The 12,971-nt window shown below is 44.9% G+C and overlaps 2 protein-coding genes across 2 annotated transcripts in view; one reads left to right on the forward strand and one right to left on the reverse strand.

Annotated features, from left to right (window-relative positions):
• ITPK1 (inositol-tetrakisphosphate 1-kinase) overlaps positions 1 to 12,971 on the forward strand; it is a 461,734-nt gene that overhangs the window by 291,931 nt on the left and 156,832 nt on the right. The gene's annotated exons all lie outside the window — the stretch shown is intronic.
• On the reverse strand, positions 3,374 to 12,786 carry UBR7 (ubiquitin protein ligase E3 component n-recognin 7). Its single transcript, XM_088539712.1, has 11 exons — positions 12,604 to 12,786; positions 12,370 to 12,503; positions 11,647 to 11,707; positions 10,337 to 10,432; positions 9,299 to 9,352; positions 8,023 to 8,128; positions 6,434 to 6,618; positions 5,763 to 5,894; positions 5,209 to 5,371; positions 4,278 to 4,339; positions 3,374 to 3,504 (listed from the first exon to the last, which is right to left on the reverse strand). Exons 1-11 carry the CDS (start codon positions 12,775 to 12,777, stop codon positions 3,412 to 3,414), a joined length of 1,260 nt encoding a protein of 419 aa, XP_088395838.1. The 5' UTR covers positions 12,778 to 12,786; the 3' UTR covers positions 3,374 to 3,411.

Here is a 12,971-nt window from a genome sequence, read left to right on the forward strand (position 1 = left end):
AGGAGAGTTTGAGTTCAAACTCTGAAGTGCCCTGAAAGTGTAAAAAGAAGCTTCTGCTTGCTTGCTTTCTTCTTTTTTTACTAAAAAAAAGTCCATGGCAATGCGCTGAACATCAAGGATATACTGCAAACCAATGTAAAAATAGAAAGGTTGCCTGAACAGCACCACTAATCACTTATTAAAAATAGAAGTGCTACAGTGAACTGCTGCTTAGTGAGCTCTTTGGTGGGGGCTGCACTGTGGCTCGTCACTCTTAAAAGCAACGGGATTACACGCACCTCAGGCAGCGGGGCTCAGCCTTGATCTAGAAAACGTTTGTTTTCCGAGCAGAGCAGCTAGACAAAGACATTCATTAAACAGAGCGTCCCTGTCTTGAGTCTTGTGTCAGCTGAATATTCATTAAACCTGTTTCACCAAAAAAGAAGAAAATGTTTCATTACTTCAAAGGGATGAGTAAAGTTTAGAAGTGTGTCATCTAACAGCCGAAACTCTGTGCTAGTTTCACTTTTTTTTTTTATACAACAGCAAAATACTTTGGGTTATTTCCTGACTTAAAGGGGGAGAGAGGGAGAGAGAAAGGAATGAGGAGTACAGTATAATCTGATGAGACTTATCTTCATTTCTACCCTTAAAATGGTAAATTTTAAGAAAAAAAAATCTAAAAGTAGTCTAATGCTTCCATTTTGTTTCAGGTTTTGTGTTTGTTTCGGTGAAGATCTTCCCTCTGAGAGAAGATGAGATTCCTGGGTGCAGAGGGGCTGGCCTCTGGGCAGGAAGCCAGCGCGGCGGCGGTTTGTGTGGATGGTGGCTGCTGTGTCCATGCTTGCTCGTCGCCGTAGCACAGGTGGGTGCCAAGGACCGAGCAGCGTGTGCTTGGTGTGACATTAGTGTCAACTGTGGCTGCGGGAACAGCTACTTGTGGAAACTGCAGCTTCAGTTCAAAGCGTTTCCTGCGCGTGCTGCGTCTGAGGGCGGCAGCGCCGGTGCTGCAGGGGCAGCCTGGGCTGCGCTGTCGCTGGCTGCTGCAGCGCCCGCCGTGCGCCTGAGGCGAGGGCGGCAGGGCCCGAGGCGCCTCCGGGCCGCACCAACCTGCACTAGCCTCTGCCCTGGGACAGACTAACTGCAGGTCCTGCTCCTCTCGCACGGTGCCGAAAAGGAACTGGGAGGTAGCAGCAAGGAAGATGCGTTTGCAGGAACTGCAAGTAACCTGCTGTTGAGAGCTGCCTTGGCCCGCCGAGCGGCGCAGCTTCCACGTCACCCGGGTGCTGCGCTCGGGGTGGGTGTTCACGGAGCCTCAGCTGCCTCAGGACCACGTGCTGTAAGTCACACATTGCAAGGACCGATGCCAGTACTGGAAGGCAGGATGGGGTGGTTTGTGCCGCTTTACTGCTCTCAAACTTGGCACCTACTCTACAAAGAGCCAATTCATGGTTTTGTTCAAGTGCAGGCTTCGAGGAAACTTAGTTGCCAGGCCAGTTTTAATGTATGTTTCAGATGAGGTGCAAGTGGTTGGTGCTACAGTAATGTGAAATATCCTATAGATGGCAGCAGGGAGGACATCCATGTTTTAGATCAGTGAGAAGATGAACCACAGCTGAGTGGAGCCAATGCAGTGGAGCCAATACTACTCCTTAGTATTTAAGGAGTTTTTTGTGAAATAGAACAGGAAAATTCTGACCATTCTGTTTTTGAACTCAGGGCTGGAACTTACCCCAACTGTGGTTACCTCAGACTAGATTTTTCCCTACTTTAGTCTGAGAAATGCAGGACAATAGAAACGTAATTCTGTTTTTCTGCTTTTTTCTCCTGCTCAGTCCGTGCTCTCGGGTGATGGCAGCAGTGATGGGACGACGCCACTTGTTCCACAGCTGCCCTGAGTCAAGTGGGTCAAGACTGGGAGCAAAGATGGAGGAAGGAAAGGCTGGGCTTGCAGAGACCAGGGCTGACGCACAGCTTGGGCACGTGGCTAAACAGGTAACCATCCCGTTATAAGGCATGGAGCAGGACAGGCATGTAAACAAATCGGCAGAGCAGCAAGTCAAATACAGTGCAGACTGAACAGTGTTATTTAATTTTTAGGTATTTTACTTAGGTATGCAGTTACAACTCTCATAATAGTTGCTACAAAAAAAAGCACATACAATATCCAGAGTTAGATTCAAAAGCAACTAGTCAGACTTGCATAAAACAAATTAACTGAGACTTTATGCTAGAGTTTGCTTTTGTAAGTGCAGTGGCCAAAAAGAATTAACAAATAATGATAAAAGCTGGATTTTCTTTCAAGAAACCTCAACAGGGGAGCAGAATGATACCTCATGATAAGCAAATCCTCCAACTACAGAGAGCAGGAGTTAAAAACTACACTTTCCTTAAAGGAGTGATGGGATTTTGTGGGAAAAGAAAAACTAAAAACTACTTTAAGCTCAAAATGAATTATGGGAAATTCAATATCTAGTTTTAGTTAACAGTAGATTAAGTCAAAGAAACATCTTCTATTCCTTGATTATCACAGTGATTATAAAAAGATCGCACACGTTATACTATAGCAAAATGCCAGGATGCTGCAACATCTTAGGAACACTTATGAAACAGGTTAATTTTAAAGTAGGTTAGTTTTTAAAACAAAAGCATATTAAAATTCCTTTAACAAAACCCCCAAAACATAATTTGTAACCTAGTACCTCCTACTAGGTATCATTTACATTCTAGTGAGAGGATAATTTCACAAGACAAACTTTTGCATGTAAAACATCACTGTACAATATCTAGAAATAGTTTTTGAATAAAAAAAATAGATACAACACTCTGCTGTATCAAGACCAACTCATGATTCCTGTTTTTTGGCATGCTGAGGGAATGCCTCCCCAGCCTAGGTTAGCACGTGAAGGACAGTGCCCTTTAGTTCACATGATATGAACCAAACTGTCGAATGCAGCTTCCTGCAGTGGGATTTGAACCAAAGTGCATCCCTGTAACACACACTGCCTCCTCCATCCCACTTGCAGAATTTTGTACAGACACCAGGACGGGCAGACAGCCCCACATTTTTGTACAGTGTACACAGCTCTAGGCACTGAAAGTAAAATAGGACAGAGGATAAAGGAAAGAAACAGGAGCATTAAGTCGTTTTTGACAAGCAATCCTCCCCTTCTGAAACAAGGCCAGCTTTCAAATAAACGCAAAGTAGATCAGGGCTGAAATCCATATAGCTGAGCCACTCTGCAGTGTACCTGTTAAGAACGTATGTGCGCTACCAAAAGAGGAAAAAAAATGAAACAAAACGAGGAAAAAAGTGGAGGCAGTTTCCTGGGCAGTAGGATGTTGAGGAAAAGCCAACTATTAAAGATGCCTTTTCTGTTTGTCAGTGGATACTTGTTTTCCCCAGTGGCCTTTCAGCCTTGGACCCTCTGTCTAGCTACAGTAGTACTGCATCCTGTTAGTCCGTCGTCTTTTTCGCGACTGAAATTCTTCAAAGAAATGCTGGATGTCTTCTCTTTTAACAACCTAGTAGAAATAATAAGAAACACAAGTGGTGATACAGTAATTCAGTTATAGCAGCCCTTTTCTTCCACGTAGTACGCACACCTACAAAGCACCTCCATTAAAACACATATCCTGAAGTCTCTCTGATACAGCCCGCCCAACAGCTCTCCTGGGAGATTAATAACCCAATTTCACTGTAAGAGGATACACAGAGGGCAGTGAGCTACCCAGAGGTAGAGCAAGGGGACAGAGAAATGCTTCTAAGGGTGACTTTCATGTGTTCAGCTACTTGCTTTTATCGTTGGAATAATTATCACAAAGCAAGACCTCACAATCTGGAGTGTAACTGGGGGGATGAATAGGATTTTGGCACATACATGGCTTAATTTGAATAATAAAATTTCCACATTGACAAAGGGCAGACTCATTTCTTTGGTGAAACAACAGGAAAGATTATCTGTGACTATTTTGTCAGTCCTTGTTCCTCTGAAGTTTTAAATCCAGTTTAAGACTAAGCATGAAGTTAAGATATTTTTTCCTGATGTTTCCCATAGAAACAGTTATTTCACTTTAACTTTAAAAGCTGCTCTCAGGACATTTCTGTGCTGTTCCTTTTGCCTCCCAACAATTCTTTCAACAAATTCCTTCAGAAATACAGCTCTTAAATCCCTATAGAATCAGAAGTGTCCAATGCTTACTTAAGTAACTGGGGAGTTGTTATATTCAACATTGCCCAGCCCTATTTAAAAAGACATTTTCAAGAATCCAAACCACTTCTGCAAGGTGCATCTTACCGTTCCCTCATCTGCAAATCTCCTGAGATAGTCAGTCAGTTCCGTCTTTAAGTCGTTGTATTCTGGAGGGGGAAGTGAAGGCGTGAAGGAAAAATAAGAGAGACCCAGTATTAGTTCAACACTGGCTTACAATGAAGGTTGCGCTGTTCCCTCTTGCCACTAGTTAGGCTGTGCTTTAAGACAAATCTAGCTTTGAACTGGGTTATAAATTAAATAAGCAAGAAGGAGTAAACTTGCGGAATGTAATGATGCAGTTACCTGACTAGCTTATGCAGTCTGCCTGTCCACTAAGAAGAGAAATGTGCAGAAGTCCAGAGAACGAACTATTGCAATTAAAGGACTCCAGCCTCCCCGCAAATGGTCGCTGCAAAAGCAGAGGTCGGTGCTGGGAAGTCTTAACACGTGTTCCCACCAGAGCAGAAATCTCTTATTCAGAAGAGGGGCACAGGGCTGGATATGTTTCATAAATAAAGCCTGTCCTGTCCATAACGGGAACATGAAGAAACCTTTCACCCCAGCTTTCCGCAGGCTGCCGACCCCAAAGCAACAAGAGATCACCAGAATGACCCAACAAGGTAAGACAGGAATGTAAACTAAATATCCATCTTACAAGGAGTTATCATTAATATACAGTCTAAATATTAAATAAGATTCCTACATCATCTGCTGTCTTAACACAAGTGAGTTAAAGTTTTAACAGCAGGCTCAAGCTGACAGACTTCTCTGCAGTAATACCACTTGAGGTTGATAACCTGAGTCACAGAGTCTTCTACACATTGCTTAAAAATAGCTGGATGCCAAATTATAATACTGTTAACACCTGCTATGTGATTATCTGGTTATATAATAAAGAGCATGCAATGTGAGACAGGCTTTTTATACAGTCCATTGAAAATGCTAAGGCAGATTCTAAAAATGAATTTATATTTACCGCAGATGAGTTCTACTTGCTGGACTCTGTTCATACTGTTAAGGGTGTCCATTAAGGGGTCTCTCCTGTCAGTTTCTTGGTCACTGGTACCTTTATTTTCATAGGCCAAGACAGTGTCACATTCATCTGTCAGGAACTGGACTTCAAGCTCTGAATACATTTTCTGGAGAATAAAGTCAAATTTAATTTTGGATTACAGAATTCTTCAGGTAAGATGTGCTCCCCAGCCCTGTTTCACTGCAATTCATAATGTAAATTTTATATCAACAAACATTTCAACCATGTCTCATGAAGATGTTCAGAATGACATTAGACTTAAGTCACAGGAGAAACAAATCTTTAGAAGCAACTTCTAAACACGCCTGCTGCATTAATTCCAAAAGATGCTGCTTGTTTCTTTAGGTCTGGTGAACGTTTCCTGAGGTGTCTGTGCGCACAGCAGGAAGGTTTTCACTGGTTTTTATCCAGAAGCTCCTCTCTGAGGAGTTCTTCTCTGCCTCCCCCATTTGGACACTTACCGTGCAGGCTGCCCCGGTGCATAGGTGCATACTTACCAAGCACTCCTCACACGTGCACAATTTGCTTCTCCAGTTTGATGGCCAAAAGGTGGCAGTATCTTTTTTTAAAAAATGCTTGCTTTGGAGTTCTTTCAGCTTGCAGACTGGTTCTTCACTCTTAGTAACTATCTGAATTAAAATAAGAGCGTTTAATCCTCATCAGCTTCCCTTCAGCTACATTCATTTTCCTCAAGCAAGATTATTTTTTTTCCCCTTGGACATATTTATTTCTATAGGACAACTTCTGTTACTGTTCCATTCATATGTAAATCCTGATGTGGTCTTAGCAATTTCCATTAAGTATAAATATGCTGTTCTGTAGAAACTTACTTCAATAGTCGTAAGTGTTTATGAAATCAGAGCTGGCCCATCCTAATACCACACTATTAAAACAAACCCAGGAATTCTTTCAGCATAAAGGCAAAACAGTTGACTGGTGCGGGGACAGATCCCTACTACCTGCAAGAGACATGACACCTCCAAGAACATTCCATAACCTATTCCGTGCTCTACTAGAATGTGCATTTAACGTGTCAGTAAAAAAAGTTACTAAAAATGTGCATGGAAATGGACAGAAAGCCTTGTCAGTGAACCTACATAGAAAGAGGCGGCTTTAGTTCCTCCACCACGAGGAGGATGCGTACAACACAGAAGAAAGGTCATTTTACCTCTGGACATGAAGACCCGGAGCTGGTAGATGGCTCATTAAACTGTTCTGTTTGTTTCCCTTCCTCCTTTTCTTGGTGCTCTGCTCCACTTTCTTTTTTTATTTCTTTTTTCTGTTCTTCGCTTTCCTCAACATTCAGGATAATCCCTTCGTCTTCAAGGGAGTTCACTTTGGTCAAAGGAGGAACTAGAAAACACATGTCCACATAAACAAAAATATTGTGCTAAGCGAAGTATGGGCTACTACAAGCTTTCTTTTTGCTTTATAATTAGGCATTACAGAGCACCTGGACTATCTGATCCCTATAATATCCAGGGTCTAGATACACCCTACAGCTATCCAAACACAGTGACAATGAAACCCCTCCTCTTTGTCACGGCCTTTTTCACCACTCTCATTTCAATCCAAAAATTCTCTGCCTCCCAAAATGCTAAGACCTGGCAGAGAGAGGGGGGCATCATAATTTCACACAGTATGTGCCGGCTACCGCATCTGTGATCACTGTCAAGCGGTGTCAATAAGAACAAGCATCTTGATAGTGTACAGCAGATTTTTTTTTTGTTGACTTTATGTCAGGATCAGGTATCTTCGCTTTCTCCCATCCCAAAAAAAAAATCCTATAAAGCACTTGCAGCTGTCTTCAGCTTTGTACCCAATTTTGAGAAAGACAATTTAAGCAGTTGGTTATACATAAAATTGTAAATTAATAAGAATTCAATGCACCAAATAAGACTTTCTGCAGACCGTCTGCTGCTGCATGTGCTCTCACTAACCAGAGGTTATTATGTAACTCCAGCTGAATGCTTCTTCAAGCACTCTACTTATTCCCATAAAACCTTTTGCTAAATGTACCAATTTTCATCAAAATAGCTCAAAAAGATGAAGTAAGTTCTACCAAGGAAAAGTCACAGTCACCTTATACTTATGTACTTATCTTCCAGCAGTTTGGGGTGGCCCAACATCCAGCTGCAGTGACCCATAACTCTACAACAAATTAAGTGTCAAGTGTGTGCACAATGACACAGCCAGCTGAGAAGGGAGGGCAGGGGAAAGTGAAGAAGAGATTCAAGGTCACGCATCCTGAGATCTCTACAATCACCATTTGAAATTCGTGGTACATGAGAGAGCAATCTCCAGGCAAGGGCTCTAGGAAACAAGACTACCTGAATTTGGCTCTTTGCACTGAAATGCAGTCATCTGCTCTTCTGCAGAGACTGCATATTGGGCAGACAGCCGGGGTGACCTTTGCTATCTCTTGTGAGAACACACAACCCAAACACAGCTCCAAACATGTTCAAAGAAAGATTTTTTTTTTTTTTTTTACTCTTTTCAACTCAGTATCACTGAGCCCTTTGGGCTGGAACCTCTCTGGCTCAGCTACTTCCCTTAGGATGGCTCTTCAGATCTTTCAGATCAGCCTAGAACTTGAGTTCCTCGAGGCAGGTAGCAGATCCATGCGCTAGCACTTGTGATGAAATAAATCAAATAGCGACAACCACGGCAGGAAGAGTTATGAACCAGACTTCTGCTGGAGAGCACTCGGAATACACCCTAAAGAAACATCGGCTCAGATGCTTGAGTTTCCCTTACCTGCCAGCTGCGGGGCGTAGGCCCACAGGAAAGGGCAGTGCTTCATGCAGGCTTGGCAAACCATCTCGTGGAAGTCCCCGCTCTCGGGAGGCACCGCCCCAAGGTGCTGCAGGGAGAAACGAGCGCTCAGCAGGGCAGGGCAGACGCGCGTTTCGTGCGTGTCAAAGAGGAGCTGCCGTCGTGTTTTCATCACGAACCAACAGTCCTGCTTTACTACCAGCATGAGTATAACCAAGAGGTTGGAAAGATCAGATCAAATTCCAGGGAAAAACTGAGATCACAGTGCCTTTGTTCACTAGTTTTAATGCTTTCTACATATCCGGAAAGCCCAGTTCTATCTTTATCTCATTTCTAAACATAATTCTTCGGTCCTAACTGTAGCTGCATAATAAGATACCCAACACTCACTGCACCTTTAAACTCTTACCCTAACTTTTTGCTATTGGTTCCTTACACAAACAACTGCAAGTCTTCACTGTTCACATCCTGAAAATGAGAAGAATTGGGTCTCAAAGCCCTCAGAGAGATTTGTGAGAAATACTGAGGCAATTGAAAGCACTTAACTGTTTTCTTTTGAAAAACATTATTATACAGCTTACAGTATGCAGCATAAGATCCTTAATACATACATCTATACATAAACAAAGAAACCTAGAGTTTATCTACAGAGCCTGTAACTGAAGCCAATCATTTTGTTTTCTTCCTTATTCTAGCAACATCCAATATTTTACTTTGTGCATCCTCTGTGGAATTTCTCTTGTGCCCTTAAAAGGCACGACAAGCTGAATCCCTGCTCAGGCAGTAAGTAGGGCATTCAGTGGAGTGCTTGACTGCTGCTTAAATGTTTCCCCAAAGTGTGTAATCAGGGACCAACAGTGCAGTTTGTTCCTTACTATTTAATGTAATTACAATTCAAAAAAGCACCCCCCTGAATGAACATATATATAATTGATAATGGTATGCTCTAAAGAGCTCACTGATTCCAAGTTTATAATTTTCCAGTTAAAAGCAGTTATAAAGCCTATTATTTTACCCTGCAAAAGTAACCTTGAAAAAAAAGAAGAGGTTTTCCTAGTTATTTTGGACCTGCGTGAACAGCAATGCACGATTAGACATTCAGTAACACCCTGCAGAAGTGGAAAGGAACAGCCCTAGAACTCAGGTAAATATCTTCTGCGAACTACAGCAAATCTTTCCTAGTGAGAATTACCCTACACAATTAACCAGCATCATTAGTTTGTTTCTATGCAAATGGCAATTCTGCTACTTTTCTTACCCTTCCATGGAACCAGTCTTCACACACTATGCACTGGATCATTTCATCTGGAATCTAGATGAATAGTTGCACCATTAGCATCAACATCAACCTGCAGAATCTTTTGCAATGCTCAAACTACAGTATTATGCAAAACCCCCCATGCTCCATCTCCCTCTATCCACCCACACTGCGCTGCCATTAGTAAGTAGTTACCATTTCATTAGCCAGTTTGCTCCTTGAAGTACTAGCGTTTGTGCAATTCATTAAATTAGGAAAAATATGGAAAGACCCCATTCTATTACAGAATGTCAGATTCCTAACTTAATTGTGTGTAATACAAACTTAGTACAAACCGTTTTATTATGAAACAATTAATGATTTCATTAGAAATATTTAATTTCACTAAACTTGGGAAAATGAGCTTATATTTGATAATACCATTAATACAGTTTTTTCACACTTGGAAGATTTACACCTATCTTATTCCTTCTGTCTCTAAAAAACTCACTTATAAAACACGTAACTTCTACAATTGCAGAGGAAAGTTCCTGTGTGTCAACCAGATGGGCATGTTTTAGTACTTTGGACAGGGAAGCAGCAGTCTCACTGACATAAGGGAAGGCTAAACTGGCCGACACCAGCAGCAGTCCTGCCATAGCACTGCTGCAGGAGCAGCATCCTGATCTCTCAGATCCAAGAGATTTTTCCGCTGTTTGTAGAATTTCTCCAGATAAACCCATCCCCTAAAGGAATAATATAATTTTGCAGAGAGGCGGGCAGAGTTAACTGTACCACCCTTTTGTCCAGATGAATGCTGTGTCTTCCTCATCTGTTTTTAAGGTATCAATATTTTTAGCTAGGGAATGTATTACTTTATACTGTGAATGACAGTGGAAGTAATATTAATAATAACGAAGATGCCACTTGAAGAAATTTTAAAAACATCTTGTGGACCACCGTTTGCACAGCGTTTTGTATTGGAAGTTGTATTATCTCATCCCAGTTTTGTATTAATATCTTCTGAATGAATTTATTACTAAATTTTGCATTTCTTACCTCATCTTCAGGATCAGGATAAGGTCTTTTACAAGTACAGTATAATCCAAAAAAATTGTCATTATACTTATTTCCTGAATTCACCTTGCCCTTTTCCTAAAAATAAAGGAGAAATTATTTCAATAGACAATGCAGTGAGAGACAGAAGATGCATGTCCTAAAACAAGACGTCCTGGTCTTTTTTCTAAAAGCAATCATTACACTCATCTCACTCAAGATCCAAAGATACTACTCCGAAACTCGTATGTTATCCAGTCGGCAGAAGATAGGGCATGTGAGGAATACTGAAGGAAATAGGAAGAACAGTCTTTCCACATGTAACACAAATGGCAACTATGGTGAGTTTTCTTAAGCTACTGCTAATCTAAAATTACTTAAGAGCATAATACTCTTTAACAGTAACTTCAGTCCCTGTTCAGTGACCAGTATATTCAAAATTCCTTTCAGACGTGTGGATTTTTCCCAGACAACCATTAGCCACTCAGATTTTATTCAAACAAAATCCTTGAGGTTTGATCACCAATCCTGCACATCGAATCTGCAGACTCTGCCACAATGGCAACAGGCGAGCACCCTTCCTTCTCTCTTTGTATACTACAAAATGCTTTTTACTGCTACTCTGTTAACAGGAGAGCCCATGATGCGAGGTCCCTTCATGCACAGAGCCAGCCAACTTGACACCCTGGTGCTGAAGCTCCTTTTTGCTGATGGGCGCTGCAGCAGAGCACCCACGGGACGGGCTCACTGACTCGCACAAGCAGCACTCACATCTCACTAACTGCCACGGGCATCTCCACGGGGTCTGTGACCACCGCACAGCCCTGGCCAGCCCCAGGTGTGCCAGGAGCACGAGGGTGCAGGCAGAACCACTTGCTGCTTCCACATTTGCAGCATTATCCTCTTGGGAGCAGAGCAAGCCAGAGAGCTTCCTTCCTGTTTGCTTTCCAGAATGTCACCAAATACTCACCGAGTCCAAACGCCCACGGAGCATGAAAGCACAGGGCGCTCGCTGCAGTGCAAACCAGCCTTTCAGAAGACAGCAGGGCACTACAGCTGCCCCGGGAAAGCGGTGCAATTGCCCAGTTCCTGGACAAGAGCACACTCCAGCTTTCCTTAAAGCTATTGTAAGCTCACACCCAAAGAGGCTCTCCTGAAGGCAGTTTATTAACCTGGGTGCCACAGCGCAAACACCCGCTCGCTTGTCTTGCTGGGAGAACAGGAGGCTCCATGAGAGCTGGCCAAGGCAAAACACCTCCCTGCCAAGGCTGCTACTCTCATTCTGCACGTCTAAAACCTTTATCTGAACTTACTGGAAGTAACTTGCACTGCAAATTTTTGAATTTGCTATTTCCACAGTCACAGCGGAAGTTCCTGGAAAGAAAAACAAAGCACTTCATGTTTTCTATTATAAATAGCAAAGTTAATGTACTTTTATAAAACGATTTCCAACAATTTTTCGGAACCACAGAACTATTCTTGCAGCTATTTAAACAACAGCATCTGTTAGAATTGGCCAAAGAGCCTGTCAGCCCCATGTCTCACCCTGCGTTCCCGGCAGAGCCCAGCCAACAGCCTCATCTACAGCAGCTTTTGGCGGGAAGAACTCAAGGGAGCAGCTAAATAAGGCCCTGTAACAGCCACGTTCATAAAAACAAACTTGTGCAAAGGGAAAATAGTGGTGTAAATGGGTTAACTGCCGGGAGCCAATGCTCTTACCCCAGACACCTAAATGCCCACTGAAACTGCACGGCGCGCTGGGCATCCCAACAGGAGCATTTTGCTGTTGGGCCCGAAGCTGGCAGCGCAGCTTCGCGCGTCGGCGTGCTCACGGAAACGGGAGCCTTGCACGGGTTCTGCACCCACCCACCTTGCTCCGCGAGCAAGGATCTTCCCTAAGTTTTCCTATAAAGCACGGATGCTCCGGGGCGCGGGGGGTTCTCAGCAGAGCCCGTGCAGGCTCCGCTGTGCTCGGAGGGGCCCGAGGCAGCCGCGGCCGCTCCGCCCGCCCGCCCCGCGCCCGGCGCCGCCCGCACCTCTTGGTGTAGAGCTCGAAGAGGCGGTGCGAGCCGTGGCACTCGTAGCTGCACGCCAGGCAGATGCCGGCGGGCTCGTGGCCCGGCGGGGTGCACGTGCCGCACGCGTACAGCGCCTGCCGCTTCACGGCGCCCTGCAACGACAACGACACCGACACCGACACGGCCGCGCGTCGCCACGCGGCGCGGCGCGACACGCGCGGGGGCAGGGGGCCCGCGCGGCGCCGCCCCCACCTGCGCGTAGCTGCAGCGCTCGTGGTCGCTGCCGCCCAGCACGGCGCGCGCCTCCTGCTCCAGCTCCTCGTTCTCGGCCAGCACCTCGGCCAGGGACACGACGGGCTCCTCGGCGCCGCCCGCCCCGGCCCCGGCCCCGGCCCCGGCCCCGCCGCCCCCCGCCGCCGCCTCCATGGCCGAGGCGGGAGGAGCCGCCAGGGGGCGCCGCGGCGGAAGCGGAACCGCCGCGGCCGCGCGCGCCACGTGACGCGATCACAAAGAGAGGCGGCGCGGCGGGACGGGCAGCGCGCGGGCACGCAGCGCTTCCGGGTTAGTGCGCGCGCGGGGCGCTGATTGGTCGGCGCCGCTGCCCGTCACGGCCCGGCCCG

The sequence above is a fragment of the Tinamus guttatus genome, unplaced genomic scaffold, assembly GCF_059628265.1.
Source record: "Tinamus guttatus ecotype Peru unplaced genomic scaffold, ASM5962826v1 Tinamus_guttatus_pri_ptg000048l, whole genome shotgun sequence".
Classification (NCBI taxonomy): Eukaryota; Metazoa; Chordata; class Aves; order Tinamiformes; family Tinamidae; genus Tinamus; species Tinamus guttatus.

Coding starts and splice junctions, on each gene's coding strand:
- UBR7 (XM_088539712.1), bottom strand. CDS start 12,777: ATGGAGGCGGCGGCGGGGGGCGGCGGGGCCGGGGCCGGGGCCGGGGCC. Junction 5,895..6,433: donor CCGGGTCTTCATGTCCAGAG/GTAAAATGACCT, acceptor ATTTTAATTCAG/ATAGTTACTAAGAGTGAAGA. Junction 3,505..4,277: donor GATTTGCAGATGAGGGAACG/GTAAGATGCACC, acceptor TATTTCTACTAG/GTTGTTAAAAGAGAAGACAT.